The sequence below is a fragment of the Ctenocephalides felis genome, unplaced genomic scaffold (assembly GCF_003426905.1).
Source record: "Ctenocephalides felis isolate EL2017-DRISC unplaced genomic scaffold, ASM342690v1 CF-g0.4_SCAFFOLD_01492, whole genome shotgun sequence".
Lineage (NCBI taxonomy): Eukaryota > Metazoa > Arthropoda > Insecta > Siphonaptera > Pulicidae > Ctenocephalides > Ctenocephalides felis.
Genome location: NW_020537646.1, coordinates 23,688,435 through 23,710,487, shown reverse-complemented (window position 1 = coordinate 23,710,487; position 22,053 = coordinate 23,688,435). Strand labels below are relative to the sequence as shown.

Here is a 22,053-nt window from a genome sequence, read left to right as displayed (position 1 = left end):
GTAATATCATTACGCAAAATTTTATAAAAGAAAAAGATATAATTTTTAAAGAAAAGAGCAATTATTTCATCCAATATCAGTGGCTCAGTAATAAAATTCATCACACAGAGGGGAGATAGCTGTTTGACTTACCACCTGTAAAACCTACATACAGCTAACATATATAACTTTTTAATACTTATTTTTTTAACTTAATTAACACTTGGCAGGTTATTTCAAATGCATTTTTTTAATTAAAAAACCGATAAATCAGATTCAATGCAAAAAAAAACTACGAATACTAACATATTCTGTTTGTGGAAAGATAGGGACTTAATATCACTTAAAGAGTAAGTAAAATCGATTTGTTTTTTAATTTGAATACGAAGAAATTAATAAATATTGGTTCTCGAAATTGTAAATAATTAGAAGTAATAATAATAAATTCATAAATGGACGCTACTGATAGTTCCTGATCGGCAAGTTCTGATCGAATGTCGTAGTGGGAGAATATAAACGGAGAGCGATCGAGCGTTTAGCACAGTTTGTTTGCAACACTGAAAGTGTAGCGACTTAGCGCGAAATTTAAAGCAAATAGTCTTAATTGAATAATTTTTATTTTAAAGTTTAATTTATATTGTATGTGTCAATGAATAGGGAAACTTTGGGATTTCTTAGAACCAATTACAACCCCTGGTAAGTACAAAAAAACTATACTTTTTGTATATTTTGATACTGCTTTCTAATAAAAATTCAATCCAGTTAGCCAATCATCGCAAATGTTGTTTGTCGTTTCACAAATATCACTTTTATGAAAGATATGTATATGCATATAAAACCTGTGTTTCGAATGTATTTGTAAAATTCTTTACACATGGACGCTTTTATTGTAGTATATGTTCAAAACTGGATTTGATATATAAATAGGGAATTTGTTATGCGACTGCGTAAATAAATATGTGGAAATTTGATGCATTTTATATAAAATTAAAATGTTTTTGATATTTGGCTTTGAATTACAATTTTCATTCACATATAAAAATCTAAATAATTTGTCTAATTTATGGTCTTATTACATAAACGTGTAATTATATTTAATGATTCGACATATGTTCGACATGAATAGACCCAATTTATAATATTTATGAATTATAATATTTTTTAACCAATTATTATTATTATATTATTAGTTATTATTTATAACGATACAAAAATAAGTACTATTCAAAGTGATTAGAAAATTAATAAACAAAACTGCTAACAAATATGCAAAATTGTGATCGTTCACACTAGCGTCCTTTTAAAAAAAAATATTGCTATTAATTACAACATGAGCTCTAAATCAAATTATTATTATTATTATTATATTAAATTTTTATTACAGTTTGTCTAAAAGTCAATGCACCCGCCGAAAACACTGTAAAGGAAACACAGGCAACCACCTCGAAATCTACGTCCTCACACACATCCAGCACGTTCCATAGCTTGATAAATTCTGAAAAACGGTCTGAAATTTAACTAACGACGACCCGGATACCTGAATTGATTTAGACAGCACTGGTACATAATAAATCGTGATAAAATTAATTCAAAGTAGCACCCAAAAACCACCGAACTTTGCACGAAATTACGTTTTGTTCTCAAAAAAGAAAAAGGAAATAAATCAAGATGGTCCAAGGCGAGAAATACCTGGCAACCAAGTCCTTGTCTATTGACAACTCTCACAAGAAGAGTGGATTCGACGCTGTGCAAAAACGCGAGGAGGAGAAAAGGCAGCAGGCCAGGAAGGAGCAGGAGCAGAAAGCTAAATATGGAGCCTGGGGTCCTGTTTTCAAAGACAGGGAAACTTTTGCCAGCATGCACTTCTGTTGAAAACATAAAATTTTATATGGAATAATAAATTTGTTTTATAAAATACTAGCATACTAACAAAAGGTAAATTGTGGATTTCAATATGTTATTTTAATTAATATCTTCAAATAATGGATTTATCTAATATTTCTTTGATTCAATTGTGCGAAGTTGTTATCTCAAATATAAAGTTATATGTAATGTATAATAAAACATATTATTAAAAACTGGAAGTATTTTTATAAGAATCTATTATAAAAATCTGAACTAATTCTAGTGAACTCTGAACTATAAAAATCTAACTGCATTGCAAACGTAATGTATTATTCATATTATACAGAAAATATAATATATTCAGAATACTTTATAATAATTAGTCGAATCATAAAATATAAAACTGGTTATCCTCAAACAAATGTACAAAGTCGAATACTACTGGTCAGGAAACGTGGTTTTGTTAGCATCACATATTTCTTTATCTGATTTCATATTACGTATACTTTATAGAAATGATATTATTATTATATAATTTAAAAAAATATAAACCATGCCCAAAAATAATGCCAATCTTGTTTTTGCAGGACTAACATGATACTACCTTGGACCTAAATACAATACTCATATAAATTGGAACAAAACAGAGATGGCAACGCTTTAATGTACTAATAATAACTAATATCTAATAAATTATCCTTTAATCATAAAATATGTCTTTATTCAAAGTTTTATCGAAACAATTAATGGTCTAATTTGTTATAGATCTTATGCGAATATACGTATTATAATTATCTTTACATTGGCATAAATGCGAGAGTTCATGCATAACTAAAATGTATAAATGGTTATTCAAAATTTTTGGTACTTTATTTAAAGTTGCAAAATATAATCTATCTGGGAGAGCAGATCGATAATATTCAGCATTTTATTTCTAATATTGACCAAACCGGTGTTTTAAAATATGAATTTATATCTAAATATCCGTATATATTGATCTAAACTATAAAACTATAAAATCTACAGTGCAGTGTATCAGCTATATAAATTATCTTTAAATATACACTTAAATACTGACATATTATGGCACAAAAGGTTTTATAATTGCTTTTTCTTTTTTTGTTTTTCTCTTGTGATATAGAAATTCAGCAGATATCACAAAACCAGCTAGTAAAAATCCTGCAATAATAAAAATTGTAGAATATACAGCAGGTAATAAATTAATAAATTTTATAATACTCGTATATATTCAAGAACAGAAACATAAGCTTTTGAATTGAGAGGTAATAATTTTAATTTCTATTATTTATGAGGTATTGTAGAATCTATACTGGAAACGCGAACAGATATATTTAAATAAACCTATTTTTATTTTACTCCATAATTATTACTAAAGTCTTACCAAGAAAAAGTACAAAAAATGAGCCCTGCATATCGTCCATGTTAACAGTATGATTTTGGACCTCTGATGATTTACCACTATTCCAGCAACGGTCCTTCTTTGGGAGGTAAGAAGCAAGCCATTTCTGTATCAGCCCCATCTGGTGCATCCTTTTCAATCTTTTAAATAAAAATATGGCAATTGTCAAGAAAATAAGATGTCGATGACCAATTTCTCCTAAATCTACATACTTAAAGCCAAAAACTTTCAATACAATGAGAGTGAAATAACTTAATGGTATTTGTACAGCATATTGTCAAATTCAACGAAAATACTTTGAGAATCCTTTGTCGGTATGCACCAATCGTATTTAAATCTGTATAATTATTATATTAGTTAATGCAAATCAAATCAACTCACGCTTCAGATATATAGAGGTATCAATGATATTTATAATTTATATTAGCCAAGATAAAACTACAAGTCATGCATAACATTCTTAATAAAAAAAAATGTTTTTATTAAACTTACTCTTGGTTTATTACTGGAAGATATGGACTATCTTTGTTTATAAGCATACCTATCCGCTCATCTATAAATTCTTCAGACGCTAAAACAAAAATGCATCGGTTGACAATATATTTAAAAAAACGCGCCATATAAGATAATATATTACATAAAGCAAAGTCGCAACCATCGGTTTGAAGAAATTCTTTTTTCATTATGTATTGCAAATTTATCTTCCAATCAACAAATACATGTTTTCCTTGACGGACCATCTCAATCATGTCCTCATTTTCAGAATCAGCAAACTGAGCATCGCGCCGTAGATCTGTATATTTTTGTTGATCTGTTGTCTAAAATTTATGGTAATTTTTTTGTGTCGCACCAGATTTTATAAATAATAAATATTACAGGTAGAAATTAATTTCTTACCTTGAGGTGATATTCTAAGTATGTGCCTTTTCTAATCGTCCACGATACGGTTTCTTTGTTTATTATCAATTGTTCCACCGACGTGATGGCAATATCAATTTTAGGAAACGTTAAAAATGCAACAAGATTACCACAATAAGTTGTAATTACTACTAACACCACCAGCCACCATGTACCAATAATAAGTCTTGCGCTGTCTGCTTCGGGAAGGTGCATACCACCTGAGAACAAATAATATAAAATTTAATTTCATAATATGAATTATCAGTATATTAATATGTTATGTATTAAACCTTGTTGAAGTAGAGCGCCATACATATACCACAAACAATTTTGCATGGATTTTAATCCTCCTTGTCTAGCTACTCCATAATATTCATAAAATGGACTAAATCTATGCATTATATACAATAAGGGTCCCATTACTATAACGGAGAATCCAAGACACAGCCACGTCTGTAAATGGAAATATATCAAATATAAATGTTGAAGATCCAATGACTTCATGTATTATAAACTATATAATATATAGTGAATAATTTAAATAATATGATAAGCTCAGTGAAGATCGAAAAATATTTTGAAAGACTATGCTAATATGTCTAAGATTTTTAAGTACTATTATTAATTTTACAAAAATATATTAATACAAGTTTGATTTAATAAAATCATATATTTATATATATATATATATATATATATATCACTTCTTACATCATATGTAAATGGAAGCATAAAGAGCAGCGCCCTGGATAACTCTCCTGGTCTAGACACTAAAAATGAGTAAGGTTGCACACTAATTGGCATGGTGAAATTGACACCCATTGCCTTTTTCTTTTCATCAATTGTTGTAGCTGCTGCTCCCAATAAAACCCTATTTGATTTCACGACCTTCAGTAGGCTTGGTGGGAGTTGGTAGGTTGGGAATTCTTGCGGCAGACCGAGGGCTGAAGTGGCATTAGTAACCTACATAAAAGAAAAAATAAAGTTATTGTTTACGTTAATTTAAGAATTCAGAGTTATTTATTGAGAAACGTTGAACATTTCCATGAGCGTTTACATTTGCATGTGCTTCTTTAGGCCCAAATTGTTTATCTTTATCTTTGTCTTTAGTGTCGTTCTTTTTATCAACTGGAACAATCGTAACACTGTAACTAAAAATTGAAAACAAATTTAGAAAAATATTTATATTTTATATTTTTTTGGTTTATACCAACCTAAAATTTAAATTAATCGACAATTGATCCATTATATCAAACACAACACCTTTATATTGTGCAGGTACTCCAGATTCATTATATGCTATTATTTGCCATGGCGGGTTCTAAAAAAAGTTGATTATTAATATTTTTGAAACAAATAATATACTGGATATTTTGACTTTAAAGTTTGAATGTTTTATTTATTACTCACGTGATATGTGACAATAGGCATTACTTTTCCCCGAAAACCATTCATTATATGAGGAAATAAGTAGTCAGTCATTGATAAGCCATCGGTAGGTCGCCAAAATCCTGCCTGTATTAATTGAATGTTTCAAAATATAAAAATACAAAAAATATGTAGTTATTAGGTATAAAATGCAATAAGTCATTATAAAAAAAATATAATACTAATTACGTTCATAAGAGAATCAGAGACTTCGGTATCATCTAAAATGTAAGCTCGACCCCATGTTTCCGATGACCGGAGCATCCACCTGGTGCAGTTTCCACATTCACTCTTTTGTTTAATAAATTTCTAAAATAAGTCAATCAATCATCAAGAATCGATGGCACATAAATATTGCACTAAACGTATCATTTAAACTTAGGGATTATTGTAAAATTGTTAAATTTGCAGGTATTTTAGATTTGCTTCCAAACTATGAAATTATTATTGGAAGTAATTACCTTCATATGTTTAAGAAGAGCATCTCTTCTTTCGCGTCTGTTGGGCCTAATTGATTCCCATTCTTCGTCTGATACCTGGTTATACAATTCTCGTTCTTCAGCAATGCATTTATCCAAAGCATGAATAAATCCACGAAAATATTCACGCATATAACATTCTCTACCCATCTGTATAAACAATATATTTTGAATATAAATGATTAAACATTTGTTATAAATACGGTATTAGTCAGTATTTATGAGACAATTGATAATATGCAATTAACCCTCCGTCGGTCGGCGTGATCTGGCCAGACTGTTTTCGACTTCAATTAAAAAAAATACTTCTAGTAATCCTATCGACTTGAAATTTCTTGACTTTTTCTAAAATTTCATTATCTGTCGATCAATGAAAAAATCAGGACGAAAAAATGCACAGAAGGATAATTATAAGGATATTAACTTTTTTATACTTCGAACGGTCGGAAAGGTCTGTCTAGACTACTCATAAATTTTGTATGAAATATACGCTTTTTGATATATGTAAACCAGTATTTTGTCTTTTTTCATGGTATTTTCTATTCAAACTGCGTTGTATATATTCTTTGCTATGTGTTGTAACATGAATGTTAGTATTTTCATGACTAGAGTTCCTTGAAAACCTACCAAACTTATTGGTAATCGCAAACACTGAAAATTGGATGATTAATGCACACATTATCAAAAATTTTTCTACCCGTACTACATTCGAATTTTTTTTTGGCAAACCTGTAGTGAAATTATATTTTCACTTTGAGTTTTACAGCTCAATTCAAAGACGACGCACCTCATTTTGTTTTCATTTGAATTTCACACTCATTTCAAGGCGCCGAAAAAGAATAAATATTGTTTTTCATTGATATAAAACAGAAAAATTGACAAAAAAGCAACGATTTTTTTATATTTCCTGATTTTTTTTATATAATATAATATGTAATATTTTTATTATAAGCAAGCTCAACACATGCAAAAGACGGTAAGAAAAAGAAAAAATCAAAACTATAAATATTTACTACTAATAATCGTTAATATATAAGACACCAAAAACTCATTTATCCCATATAAATGCATGTAAAATGAATGGTGGTCCAGCCAGACCTTTTCGACCGTTCGAATGTGAAAAAATATCCGACCGACGGAGGGTTAAAGTAAAATAAAATTAATGTGAAAAAATTAAATTAAAAAATGATTAACTTAAAATTCACCAAGAAATAAAATTGTTGTGTACCGGAAAGCTCCAGCCTTCACCGTTAAGAGTAATGATGAAGAAAGACAATCTAAGCAATACAATAAATGTCGCTGTGATTTTAAATAATTTAGTATATTCTAACCTGACATTCTTGTCTGGAAGGTCTGCTAAAATTACTAACAAAAGCAATATTAAAACCCTCTCCTATACGTTTGCTGAACTTCAAAACAGGATCGCGAATGGCATCACTATCTGCAACAACGTACAACCATTGCGTCAAAGTATTAACAATTCTCAACTCTGCAGCAATATCCATAAATGATTCCAATTGCTGACGACCAATAATCACCAGAAAAGTCTTTCCTAAAAATTAAAAAAAAGTAATTATCAGTTTTTTATTTTTTTTCTGGTGGAATATATGGCATACCGATACGCCCCATTGGCAGATTGGCTAATAGTTCAATTATAGCCTCTCTGCGTTCTTTTTCATGTTTTTCAGCCCTCATAGTAAAAATAGAAACTGCGGTAGGAGCAGTAGTTTCATCAGGTAATTCAGATGATAAAGCTGTTACTACACGGCTTACCATATCACGATCTAAATAAAATTAAAGTACATTAAAATCAATTAATCATTCTTGTTTCAATTATTATATTGCTTACTTAAAGTATCATCATGTATTATATTTGCAGACTTCCAGTCAAGACCTTTTCCACTTCGCATATCTAGAAGAATCTGTGCCATCTCAAATCCAGGCTCCAACAAGGGTACTGATAATACACCAAAATCACCTGTACAAAATGATGTATGATTAGATATTTGTAAATTATTAACAGAGTTTATTATACTGATATTATATAATTATTTATAACCTGGAGGTCTGGCACAATCTGCATCTGTTATCGCCATAACTAAAATTTCTTCTTCTGCTGCAGCAGCATGCAAGAGTTTAGTATTATGGCAGTTGGCCATGCTAAGTATAGCTGTGAAACCTTTTATACAAAATAATGTAATTAATAAAAAAATCTTTCACAATTAGTAAAGTAATTCAGAATTAATTACAGGAAGAAGTATAAATTATGACGATTATGAACTTACAAAATGATTTATTAAAATATTAGTAAAAGACTAATACTAGTTGATGATTTACAACTGCACTATCTTTACATGCACATTTATAAATAATCATTAGCAAGTCCCATGGACATTTTAGTGAATTTTAAAAATATACAGAAATACAAAGCTCAAAGAAACGAGTTCATGCAATCTAAACCTGACCTTGGAACCTTGAATGCGCTATCTAGGTTTTCAGGTTACTACCCTTACATATTTAATCACCCCCAGTAGTAGTAGTATAGTAACATCATGAAACACAATAAACTTCAATCGAGAAGCCTTTACAGTTCAATTGATAAAGCAATGAAATTCTAACTTGATTTTAAAATGAAATAAATATATTGACTGTTTAAAACTGAAAATAAACCGGTATTTATAAATTTATTCTATATAATTTATCTATTTGCTCCGAAATTAAGAAATAATTTATATGAAAAAAACAATTTGTATACCTCTTTTCAAGTTAATGTTACTCCAAGAAAAATATTGAATATTTAATCCGCCGTTTTTCATTTCTTCTCTCAATACTTGTTCCGCAATAGCTTTCATTGTAGATAAAATATCTTCATATGAGTCTCCCAAATATTCCCGATCCAATATTATAGCTGTGAAATAAAAAAAACTATTAGAACATAGAAATGTTTTGTAATTTTTTTAGATTAATTTTTTAGTTTAATTATCACATTAATTTATGTGAATTGGCAAAAAACTAGATTAATGAAGTTGAATAAACTGAATTGGCTGATGAAAATGAAAAAAGTAAGAATAAGCTTTAAATGCATAATTTAAAGTAAATATATAACTTTTATGTATTGAAAAAAAAAAAACAAATAAATGCAATACGACTTTATGTTACAAACGAATTCATATAAATATTGATAATGCGTACTCATTAAACGAATAAATGAATTTAATGGTGATTTAACTTTAGCATTTTTATATGATGTTTTTGTTAAATTGTTTATGAGATATCTGATTTTCAATATTACAAACCCACCATATTAAATTAAGCATATTCTTTTTTTAACAAAATGCGATTGAATTCATTCTTCTGGCTGCCAAAGTGAAACATAATTAATGTAATTTAAAAAACTACGTTATAATAACTAAGTAATATCACAAAATTAAATACATCATGAAACACCAAATAAATAGTAGATACAATATAATAACGCTTTTTTGTTTAAAATAAGAAGAGTTGAAATTTGGTATGATATCAATATTTTTACATAATACATGTTCTACTTAATTTAATATCAAATAATTCAAAACGCTATTAATAATATATGCTATACGTATAACATTAATCAAGTGAAAGGATTATTTAGAAAGGATTTTCAATTATCAATAATAAATTTTGTTTTATGTCGGTTTTCATAACGCCTCAAACTTGTTTCCATGGTTGCGGTAAAAACAATTGTCAGATGCTCCCCTGACAACAGCATTGATTTAATATTTTCATTTGTTTTCTAAACGCACAACGTATAAAAATATTTTATAATTTATTTGGAAAGTATAATTTTTTAAAATCAAGATGCTGAAATTTCAATTGATGACAGAACAAGACCGCAAGGAAGCGGCAAAAATAGAACGAAAGCGGCAAATTGAAGCCGAACGCAAAAAAAGAATATTTAATGCCAGAGCCCGTCTGATAGGTGTCGATTATTGCGCTTTGGAAAAGCAGATCAAGGAAAATCATGATCGAAGGACACAAGAAAGGGCCCAAGAGGAAGCTTTTTATAAACAACAATGTAGGACGCTGGAATTAGCCAATGAAATGGGTAATGAATAATTAAATTAGTCATTGGGCAGATGAAGTTTTCGGAAATTATTATTAATAGTTTTCGCAGGATGTAGAAATATTTGGTTCAGTGTTATAAATATTCGTGTATTATCTATTCTGTAACGTTGAAGAGCGTGGGCTAACAATAAACAAACTGATGCTGGGTTCGATCCTATATCAGGCAGGATGATATCAATTTTCTGTTAGACCTCAAATATAAACTTAAGTGAGAATCAAAAAATACTACTAAATAGAGTCATAATATGTCACAACTAGTATTGGACAACTACTGGGTTGTCTTCTAAATAAGTCAAACGCTAAGATAACATAACAACTGCTAAACATCCGTAATATGAATAGATACTGATTGAAAAAATCTTCAAAAATATTCTTATTAGAATAGTATTTGTCTGCTTCACATGTTAATAATTTACTCCGAAGTCAATAAAACTCGCTAAACCTTATAGAAATAATTTATCGCGATACAAAAATTGAGCATTAATCAAACAAATTACTGCAGTAATGTATTGTAATAATTGCAACAATCGATTAAATGATTGACTATTAGATTTTAATATGCAATAGTAGCAATAGTTAAATAAGTTAAATATCAAGATTGAGATTTCTAATCTTTTATAAATTTAGTTTAGATTTTTATAATTTAAATAAATTCTTCTTCAATGGATTGAATTTTAAAGAGATTCTTTTTGAACCGGTTGTACTCACATATAACAATTTATTTCGTCACTATAACAATTTATCGATAGAAGATTCCACATTCATTCCATATTCTGAAAAATTTATATAATTTTCAAAATAAATATAGCTACAATAATAATCAATTTGTGTTTAACTTATTGTTACAGAAAGGAGAGAAAGAGAAGCAAAAAAGCGTATAGAAATGGAAATTAATGAATTTCGAAAAGTATTTCAGCGTCCTGAGGATAGAAGAGAATTTGATTTGTATGACCCAGATGGGATGAAAAAATCGTTGCCAATTAGATTAAATGACGATGATCCAAGAATGGGTCCATCGTCTATTCAGAAATTTGAAGGTAATTATATAAATAAATAGGTGTGTACAAGTGTTTATATGTGTAAAAACGCATTATTCCTGTGAAAGTCCTATCAAATCTTTAAATAAATTTTTATCTTTTTAGGAGAAGATTTATTCGGCGAAGCACGTGCTAAGATCCAGAAAGAGCAGCTGCACGCTTGGCTTGGACAACAAATGCAAGAACGGGAAAATGCTGAAAAGAATCGCAAAACCGCGGAAGAAGCATATCAGGCTGCAATAGTAGCTCGAGACAATCGCGCTGTCGAACTAGATATGATGGAACAAGAATGCAGGAGAAAATTAATGGAAGCAACTGCACAATACAATGCTGCCTTAGCTGCAGAGCAAGAAACTGAAAGAATCATACGTGCCAAGCAAGAAGAAGAAGATAATTTGGCAGAGATTTACAATAATGTTACAAGCCCGATGTTGTGCGAGGAAGCCAGCCAGGCCCAAAGCAGTATGGGCGAACATAGGAAAATTGGCTACATGTACAAAGGAATGACCCAACGTGAAAAGGACGAAATAAAAGCTGAACAACGCAGGCAGATTGAAGATAACCGAATTAAGCAAGTTATGGAAGCTCAATACAAGAAGGATTGGGACACTTTAGCTTTGAGAATTTCCAAGCAAGCAGTTCTCAAAGAACGTCAGCAAGAGAGAGAACAGAAGGAATACGAAAGGGCGGTTCGTGAAGAAAATGAACGATTGAATCAAGAACAAAAATCGAGGAAGGAATATATGGATAAAGTAGTTTTTACAAACGAACCAACAGCCGCGTATTTTGAACAATTCAACACATCTAGTCGTTGAAATTTGTCGCATTTATTTTTTTACCCTAAACCTGTAGTAAAATATAAATTCAAAATTAAACGCAGTGAAAATTCATTCGTGTCAAAAGTAATTAAAAAAAATCAATTACGATTTTATTAAATTGGTGTATTATTTTATTAAGCTTAAATAATAAGAAATATTAAGGTCAATTCGCAATTATCAATCAATAAGTAGTTTCTCGTAATTTGATGAATCATATTTCTTTGAATTATGTTTTTCCAATATAATCGTAATGAAAGTTATATGGTATGAGTTTATTTGTAATACATATTTATTGTCTCATCACTAAAATATCAATCATAACATTTTGTTTGTTAAATTACATTGGTAGCAATAAAGTGTTTCAGTAAAAAGTGATATTTGTGGTTAAATTGTTCTACAATTATAATACAAAAAAATAGTTATCTATAAATTATACGAATATAACAAAATATTCAAAAATTGAAAGCTTATAAAATACCCTCGCAAATATACTTTAAGATAAAAATAGTAATTGGAGTATTTATTGTTTACTATCATTAACGTGGTTTCTATAATTGGGCTGTGAAACGACCTTTACTAAATGAACGAATGATTGAAATGAAATAATAAAATAACCGAAATATGAATACTAGCATATTCTAAATGCCGAGTAATTATAAAACATTGTTTGATAAACTTAATTTAATTTTAAGTTTTGCATAAAATATATAATGACTAGTGGGGTGTATAGCATCGTGCCTTAAGGCAAATTGCTGGAACTTTCCGTACCGTAACGAAATGTTCAAGGAATACTGAATGTTTTCAAATAGATTATTATAAATATTGTAACATTGTCTAATATTTATAAAAATTATCTAAACTAAATTGCAAATTTAAAATTATTTGTTTAAGTTATATTAGAACTTTAGTCAGAATAAAAATAATATCTGAATTATTTTCGCTGAAAAACTAAAAAAAAATCCAAAATCAATTATTTTGTTAAGAGAAGCAGAAAGTTCTTAAAATCATTTAAATCGGACGCTTAGTTCTCTCAAAAATTGCCATTTTTTATATATTTAGCTCAGTATCTTCGAAATGGCTGGGCCTGCCTTTACCAAAAACTCATAAACACTTCTCCCAATAATTACTAATTGAATGTTTTTTATATCATTCAAATCGGATACTCCGTTCTCTCAAAAAGTCGATTTATATTTTCTGCATTCTTTGCTCCGTATCTCCGAAACGGCTGGACCTGCTTGCGCCAAAAACTAATCAGCTCTTTCCCTATCAATAGGAATCGAATGTTTTTTGAACCATTCAAAACGGTTTATCCGTGCGCCCACAAACGTGACTGAAAATTTGTATCCATACATACATACACACACACACACACATCCATTTTCTGAGGTATGCCAAAACGTTCAGAAACCTTCAAAACGTCGAGAAATGTAACAATTTTCAATTTTGATTTTCGGCCCAGTACAATAACTTACCCTACGGGAAGTTAAAAATAACATGAACTATAAGTCTAGACAACTGTACAACATGCAGCAGTTAGTATTTATGTTAAATAGGTAGCAAATATAAATTATTTTTAAATAAAATTTATAGACTCACCCATTGTGGCGTTGCTAGATATGAGCGAATCCAATCCATATACAGGGTTCCGTATCAATATCAAACACAATTGAACAAATGCAACACCATGTACCAACATGTTAGTTTAAACGACGGATGTCAAATAACACACATGTCGTCGAGCGATGTATCGCACCAGACTTTTTAACGTTATTATTTGTAACTTTATTATTAATAATCCAACACCTGCAATTATGAATTTCATAACGAAATGTGCAGGTGCGTTTCTGATTGAATTTGTGATGTGACTACCGGACAAGAATTCAAACAGTCTCGGCATAACCATGGCATTTTCTCGCTGAGGGTTGGAAAAAAGGTCAGCTTGCGGCGCTCGTGCAAATTTAATGGAGTTTTGGAATCAATCAGTGCAATATATAGGCCACAAGAATGTGGATCACTAGGCCACATCTGCCGCGATAAAACACATATCATAATAAAACTGATAATCTATTGAAAATTGTTCAATAGAGTCAGGAATGACGTAAGTCTCTCATAAAATAAAGAAGCGTTGTCGGAAATAGGGAGCCTGCGTGATGATTGGAAATTAATAATATATATATATATATATATATATATATATTTATATATACAGGGCCGGTCCTGGGATACTCAGCGTCCACATGCCATTTTTTTTTGAGCTATTTATATTCTATTGAACAAACCATAGAGAACAAAAAAAAATTTACCCTTTCATTATTAAACATAACACTGGTACTTCATGTCAAATTATTTTAATTTAATTTTTCATTATTTAAAATATCTAAAATTGCACCGTAAACTTCTGCTGATATTGTGAGAACCTAATTGTATGTATTCATCTATACTTTACCATCGTGTATCAGATTGTTGCCTTGAAGTTTGAAAAATATTGTCCAAGATTAGTAAAAGATGCAAAGAAATTATATATTTTTTGAATGATATTGAAAAAACTATATTATAAATTTCATATCCGAATATCGTTTTGGCGCCCCCTAAGGCTTGCGCCCGCATTTTTTGCATACATTACGTTCAAGGTAGGACCGGCCCTCAAACTTTTTTTTCTTCAATACTTATTTGATAAATTTGAATTCAAAGAACTAATTCATTTATTCTTTAAAGCAAAACATGATTCAATGATTAAGTATTAGTACAATTTAACGTATTTCCGAATAAATATACAAATACACGCTAACAATATTAATAAAATTTATACAATTAAGACAAACACAAATATTTTTCATATATTTCGAGTTACTGTAAAAGTTCAGAAGGTACTTCACGTGGTATTAACACTTTGCGTCCGCTACATTGCTGTTTTTCGCTATAAATAAATTAACAAATTTTACTATTGTTGGGGATGATAGGTTTGAATGTAACTATCTTGAAAAAAAATTTATCCTATGCGGTTTAAATTTAAGTTTAGGTTGTTAGGTTGCTAATAATTTAAAGTACTTAAAGACCAAAGTTTTAAGTACAACTTAAAGCTTTGGTCAAACTGTGACCATTTTTCGGTTATGGTGGTTGAGTTTTTTTTATTTTTTTGTTCATTTGAACTTTGAAACCATGATCGTAAATAACATTTCTAAGAACACATTAAAAAAGGAAGACACCACTACAACAAGTTTCCTAGAACTAAGACTATTGTTAAACTATGAATTAAAAATTCTCAAAATTGATGACTTTGGAAGGCCTTCTTCTAAAAAATGCACTAAAGTGCCTTGGCAAGGTTTATTATAAATGTTCAAAAATATTCAAAATTAAACACAATAACCAAACAATAATGATCACGGTGTGATAAAAATAATTTTTAACCTAATGGCCATTAGGGATATTTTTCTCTAGTTTTTTTGATGAGAGTTACCACGATTTCTTACTACTTTCATTACTTGCAAATTAAACTTATGATTATTTTCATATAATCATAATAATAATTGTAAAATTATTACTTCCGTTATTACTTTCCAGCTTTCCTTCTTTTCGGCTCGTATTTGTCGAATAAGTCTTTATCAATAATGTATATTCCAACACCACTGTCTACCAGTTTTAATTTCGATAGTATCAATTCCATCTCTCTTATTGTATCAAACTGAAATTAAAATTATGTTTTATATTTGTTACATTTTGGAAGAAATTAATTCAAAAAAATGTTCAATTTTGATACCTGCTCATATACGTATGTTGTAACTATAAAATCTGAAGTATGGGCATCTTTTAACTTATCAGATGTTTCTTGCAAATGAATAATTTTCTGAAATAAATTTTCAATACAAAAAATAATTATATACTATTGACTAAGATGGAAAGCAAAAAAAAAGATTCCATTATATAATTACACCGGTAACATCTCGCTCTAAATTTAATGCAAAAGAAACAGCTGATGCAGCATCTGTGAGTTTCATATTTTCAGGAGTTTTGATTGGAGTAAACTCCACAGTTGCACCTCTGGCATTCAAAAAATTCACTAAAGTCATTGCATGTTGAGTTTCATCTTCTGACATAAACATGAAATAACTATAAAAACCCGGTAAAGCAACCTATTGAAAATAATTATTAAAGAATTCATTAGCAAAACCGGAAATAAATTCAGAAATTATTGCAAGGAATATAAAAATAATGCATATTTTAATTCGAGAAAAATAAGAAATTATAATTTTTAAACACTTACATCACTGCGATCGAAAAAACTTGCAATGTTCATATATGTATAGCTTGCAAACAACTCCCAATTTATCTGGACGTTTACCGCACGAACTAAGCCTGGTGTCATGGTGCATTTTTTGCATATCATTTCCTTTGTATCGGTACATTCACCAGAAGCGGCTGTTTGAACAACGAAAATTAGTAAAAATAGCTAAAAATAATTGTTTCAATAGCCTAATTTAACTTTTACACTTTTACATTTCACAACAAATTAAATTTCACTCAAAATATTAAGCACAAGACAATAATAACATTTATAAGTATGTGCACGTTTACTTTTAGAATATTTACTTGTATTTATAAAACCTGAAACAATTTAAGGCTAAATTAAGCAGAATACAAGTGCAAAAACATGTTTTTAATTAATAATTTTTATTCTCAATATTATTTGTATTGCATTATAATGTCACGGAAAACAGGTAATTTTACCAAAAATTTGGAAAAGCATTTTGGACTTGCATCTGATGAAAATTATTTTAAAATTTATTCTTACAACAAAATGATCTAAAATGAATTATGTTTCCAGTGGACAAGTTTCTTCCTGATGGTCTTCCCCAAGCTGATGCCGCAGTTCGCAATGGTGTACTACAGGCATCTTCGCCCCTTTGAGGCGAACTCATAGGTTGAGCTTTATCTCTTAAGTCATCTTTATCTTTATAATTAAAAGATCTATCGGGATATCTTCCTGGCCCTGTATGAGATCTATCATTTTTATCGATCTGCGCCTCATTAATCAGTTGTATTAGTTTCACAACTCTAAGATCTTCAAGAATTATTGGTTTATCGGAAGTCATCATGAGACGAATGTATTCTATGACTGCGCCGAGACGAGCGTTCTTTTTGGCAATGTCTTGCTCGGCTATCTCTTTAGGAGTTTTGACATGGACATTATTCAGTTTTATACCAGGTTTGTCGAGATTTTCGTCCGGTTCCGTCATTGTGCCGTAAGAACGATAACGACCTAGACTACTGCCGACGTTGCGGTTTTGAACTTCTTGAAAGGCAAATAAACAAGGAGAACACTTCTTCAAAACTGTATTTGATTTTGATGTTATAACTGTGAACAAATTTTTTGAATAAGTAACTTATTTGTTCAAAATTTCACTTTTGCCAACACGTGAGGGAAACGATAATTAACAAGTCACTATAAATCAACACTAATAAAACCACAAATTTATTATTATCATTATAATTATTACATTGTTCACCCATTGATTCCACATTTCGTCCGCATCTCAATACGTTTTTGATACCCTCGACACATGCTCTTCGTACAAATGCATCCATTTTTAATTGAGAATACATGTTAACAATTCTTTGATTTATGATTTAAAGCAACTAATAAAATTATTTTCAAAAACAACATTAAACTTTTGATTTAAAAAAATATGAACTTTGTCATTTACTTGCTCAAACGATAAAAAAATATAATTTTTGTCACTATCATTAAATAAATGTGTTATGCGAAATGAAAAAAACAATATACAGTTTGAGAATAAGATGTCAAATTGGATTTGTCATTCTATTAATTTGGTGATCAAGTAAGTTTTGATATTTTAAGTATATCATTATTTATCCAGGATAACTATAATAATAATACGAAATAAAACATCATATTGATTGTTTACATTTCAGTTTTGGAATCACAGTGAAAAAAATGGATAATTTGTTGAATCAACATATTGACAGCAGTTTATGAAAAGTAATATCTTTCTATTATAGTAATATTACCTTTTCATTATTCTCTTTCCTTTTATGTTCACATACTTTAATTTGGATAAATCATTATAGTTATCATTGATTAACAAAGAAAGAAATTCTTTGTATAATAAATTAATTTTTTTTATTAAATACTTATAAAATACATCTTTCATCCACTGTTCAATAAATTACTTAATAAAATTGGCTATAGTAAAAAATATAATAAATGAAAATTTTCAGTCCTTTTAAATAATCATTGAAGAGTTCAAGTTATTTTCAATAACATTTAAACTATCACTACTATATTCAATTTTATTTTGTGGTATTATTACTATATCCATTTCATTCTTTGCATTTGATGAATGTGCTGATAAATAATGATTTTGCAAAGTTTGTGCCTGAAAAGCAAAGAATGTTCTCAATTTAATTTCGAAACAGTATAAATATAAATAAATTATTACATACCAATTTAAAAACCCGATTGCAGATGTTGCACTTAAACTGTTTAGAAGGCTCATGCACAATCTGATGCTTATACAAAGATGAATATTCAGTAAATCGTTTTCCACAAGACTAAAATATTTGGAATTACACATTATCAAAATATAAATTTAATACGTACTATAATTAAGCAAATGCTATAAATTTTTGACAAAGGACTATCAATAGTTTATAATTGTTCTCATAAACAGCTAGAGAAATAGTTAATGAAATAGTGTAAATAAGACTTCAAGTATGCTCCTACTAAATTTAACATTCAATCTTGCATTATAGTTACCTCAACTGCACAAGCATAAGGTTTGAGCCCAGTATGAATACGCTCATGATTCCTATAATTTGTTGTTGACGAAAATCTTTTATCACAATATTTACATGCATATGGACGCTCTCCCGTGTGGGTACGCATATGAACTTTCATAATATTTGAAGTAGTAAAGCTTCTATCACACCCATCTATTAAACAAGTAAATGGTCTTTCACCTATAATATAAAATATGAAATTTTGATCAATGGTTTAAAGCAATTATATTAGGAAGTGCTGAATAGCTGATTTTTACACGCAAGCTCTACATAAGTAAAAACCATTATAAAAAAAATTATCATTCATTATCAAAAATTAATCATTCTTGCCATAACATACATTGTATACATATTGAGAAATCATGATTTATGATAATTATTTAATTAATGTGATTTAAGCATTTAAATTTAAATTAGTACAAGCAAGCAATAAAATTACTTATTATTGTATTTATTTATTTTATAAATCTTAATTAATGATACCTACCTGTATGAGTTCTAACATGCTTCTGCAAATCTCCAGATGTTTTGAAGCCTTTTTTACAATTTTCAAAAAAGCATTCAAAAGGTCTGGCTCCTGTATGTGTTCTGCAATGAGTTTTCAGAGAATAACTTGTCGCAAATGATCGATTGCAGGTTTTGCAAACGTAAGGTCGTTCTCCAGTGTGAACTCTTTCATGCACCTGCAAAAAAAACAAAACCCCACCTAAATTGAATATTACTTATATCATGTGTTATAGCTAGTGTTAAATAATTTTATTTAAACAAACTAAATTAATTATTGTTTAAAAGAAGTTGCAATAAGATTGTAATTCAATAAAATTATGGTAGAATTAGATACAAGTAAAAATAACAAACAAAAAAATAATATTGTCAAGGATTAATCTATAATATTGATAAATTGCAATTATAAAATTTCTAAATTACCCTTAGGTGATGTTTTGTGGTATATCTTCTTTCACAGCCTTTGTAAGTGCAAGCATATTTTTTTCCATGCAATTCTTCTTCAACCTCTGCTGAAACTGGAGGACTTTCACTTGAAGAACCATTAATTTCATAAACTAAATCATCACCCACAACTTGTTCATTTAACACTTGGTTTTGAATAAAATTCAATTCTGTATCATTCAAATCTAGCATTTCAGAATTCAAAGAATCAGCTGCTAAAAATGCCTGGGTTCCATCTGCTAGCATCACCGTTCTTAAATTACTTTTGCTAAACGTTTGAAAATCATCATTCAGGGGGATTGAAACATCATTTAGAAAGCTGGTCTGATCTATTTCCGAGCTCATGAGAAGAGGGTTTTCTTCATTGAATTCAAGAATATAAAAATCATTAGAATCATCAGTTACAATTCCTGATGAGTCATTAGATACAAATAGTCTCAATACAGGAGGTTCTGTTGAAATTGTAGCCATGTCTGCTTCAGAAACATTTGCAAACTTATCTTCCATCGTTTAAAATTAATTATTTATTTTTCATCTGGAATAAAAAACAACAAAAAATACTATAATCTTGAATACTTCAGTCGTATTTAGAATATTACCCTTTCAAATTCAATAAATAATAAAAGTAGGTGCAAAATCACTCAAAATGATACTCACATCTAAACACGCCGTAATAATTGTACAATTTTTTCGTTAGGTATTTTTATTCCATAATCTAATTGAATTATGGAAATTATAACAATACAACAAAATTATGAAAAACTCTCAAATTGCTAATTAACTTAATTTATTGTTGTTCCATATTTTTGACACATACAGATAACCTAAAACTAAATATTGTTGGTGATGGCCGTCGAATAAAGCACCGTTTATTGAACCGTTTTTTTTTTTCGCTAATTTCGTTCTTCTCGTTAAAAATAAAACAAAGTGTCCATAGATAAAGAAGAGTATATAAAGATGTGCAACTTCAGAGTTATCGATTTAATAAACAGCGCCACAAAAAGCGCCAATTTTAAATTTAAACTTTAACAAGCTATGCAAAGCTATGAATATAGGGACATCCTAGCTTTCACCGTTAGCTATACTAGCTAACAGCTAACGGTGTAAGCTCATGAGAAAGTAAAAATCAATCTAAAATTTTTCAATTCAATTTTAATGGTACCTTTGATCAGTTTTATTTACTACAAAAAACATAAATATTAAACCAAATTGAGCAACATATATCTGTGTGTCTGTTTTTTTGTTAGTAAAGTACCTAGACAATATAATAGTATCTATCACCCACACCAGTTTAGTTTAGTTTAGTTTAGTTTTCTCCATAGATAAAAGAAGCGTATGGAATAGAGAAACCAAGACCCATAGATAAAAGAAGAGTGCCAAAACCTTCTTTAAAAGTTTTTGGTTTTTTATAGTGTTGAGCCTGAGGCGCCGGTTTCGTTATCGCTCTACTTTTCAAAAGATGGTTTCATTTGGTCCAATATGCTTATATGGTTTTATTTGCCTGATTTGGCCTGATCGCTCTGCTTCTGTCTTCAGAAGACTGTTTTTATATTTTAGAAAAAATATCAAAAGCTAAAATGTATAAATAAATTGCAACTAACAATATTTTGTTATTTATTCCTGATATTACCATTATAAAAGATATGAGATCAAATCAATAAAACCAAATAAAGCAACAAACATCACTACAGTTTTAAATACACATAATTTATCACAACAATTTCTATTCGACTCTAACTAGTTACAGTAATTTAGTAAACATAATGTTAATGAAATACTCTATATTAATGCAATGTTAAATAATATAAACAAATTCTTAGGAATATATAATGCCAAATACACAAACATTATATAAATCAAAATTTTATTGTTTAATTCATGTAACAATAATATAATTAAATTAAATAATTCTTTCTCATTTAATTCTTTGATAACAACAACAGATATCGATGTCAATTCGAAAGCAATAGAATTTTTTCAGGAAATCACCAATAAACAAAATATACTAATAAATAAAATATGATAAAGTCTTACTTTCTTCTAGAATGTTTTAAACTTAGAAATAAATTGGTTCGAAAAATAAGAAATATGTTGTTAAAAACAATTTATGTGAAATATCAAGATAAATAACTTTTCTGAGAAAAATGGCGATATTTCTCATTGTTTTTACGCTAAGTACAATCAAATTAACCCTAATCGTAAGCTCGACAATTAAACACAACACATAGATCTGCACTGTTTTGATGTTAATACAAACACTTTTGGCACAAGACACATTTAATAAAAATAGTTATTCA

The 22,053-nt window shown here is 29.0% G+C and overlaps 2 protein-coding genes and 1 long non-coding RNA gene across 3 annotated transcripts; 1 reads left to right on the top strand and 2 right to left on the bottom strand.

Annotated features, from left to right (window-relative positions):
* Positions 1-536: 536 nt before the first annotated feature.
* LOC113370536 lies at positions 537-2,529 on the top strand. The gene is made up of 3 exons (XR_003366575.1): positions 537-675; positions 1,364-1,914; positions 2,412-2,529. It is a non-coding gene; the product is annotated as an uncharacterized LOC113370536 (long non-coding RNA).
* A 376-nt stretch (positions 2,530-2,905) lies between these two features.
* On the bottom strand, positions 2,906-13,628 carry LOC113371066 (ionotropic receptor 93a-like). The gene is made up of 18 exons (XM_026611714.1): positions 13,607-13,628; positions 8,807-8,959; positions 8,111-8,230; positions 7,901-8,029; positions 7,668-7,835; positions 7,383-7,603; positions 6,034-6,201; positions 5,779-5,881; positions 5,555-5,673; positions 5,359-5,465; positions 5,280-5,295; positions 4,856-5,107; positions 4,435-4,597; positions 4,142-4,362; positions 3,882-4,062; positions 3,737-3,815; positions 3,227-3,384; positions 2,906-3,003 (listed from the first exon to the last, which is right to left on the bottom strand). The coding sequence occupies exons 1-18, from the start codon at positions 13,608-13,610 to the stop codon at positions 2,906-2,908; spliced, it is 2,460 nt and encodes an 819-aa protein (XP_026467499.1). The 5' UTR covers positions 13,611-13,628.
* Positions 13,629-18,252: 4,624 nt separating this feature from the next.
* LOC113371065 (zinc finger protein 76-like) lies at positions 18,253-20,581 on the bottom strand. The gene is made up of 6 exons (XM_026611712.1): positions 20,414-20,581; positions 19,736-20,291; positions 19,296-19,491; positions 18,786-18,988; positions 18,473-18,580; positions 18,253-18,405 (listed from the first exon to the last, which is right to left on the bottom strand). Exons 2-6 carry the CDS (start codon positions 20,261-20,263, stop codon positions 18,253-18,255), a joined length of 1,188 nt encoding a protein of 395 aa, XP_026467497.1. The 5' UTR covers positions 20,264-20,291; positions 20,414-20,581.
* Between the last annotated feature and the right edge of the window lie 1,472 nt (positions 20,582-22,053).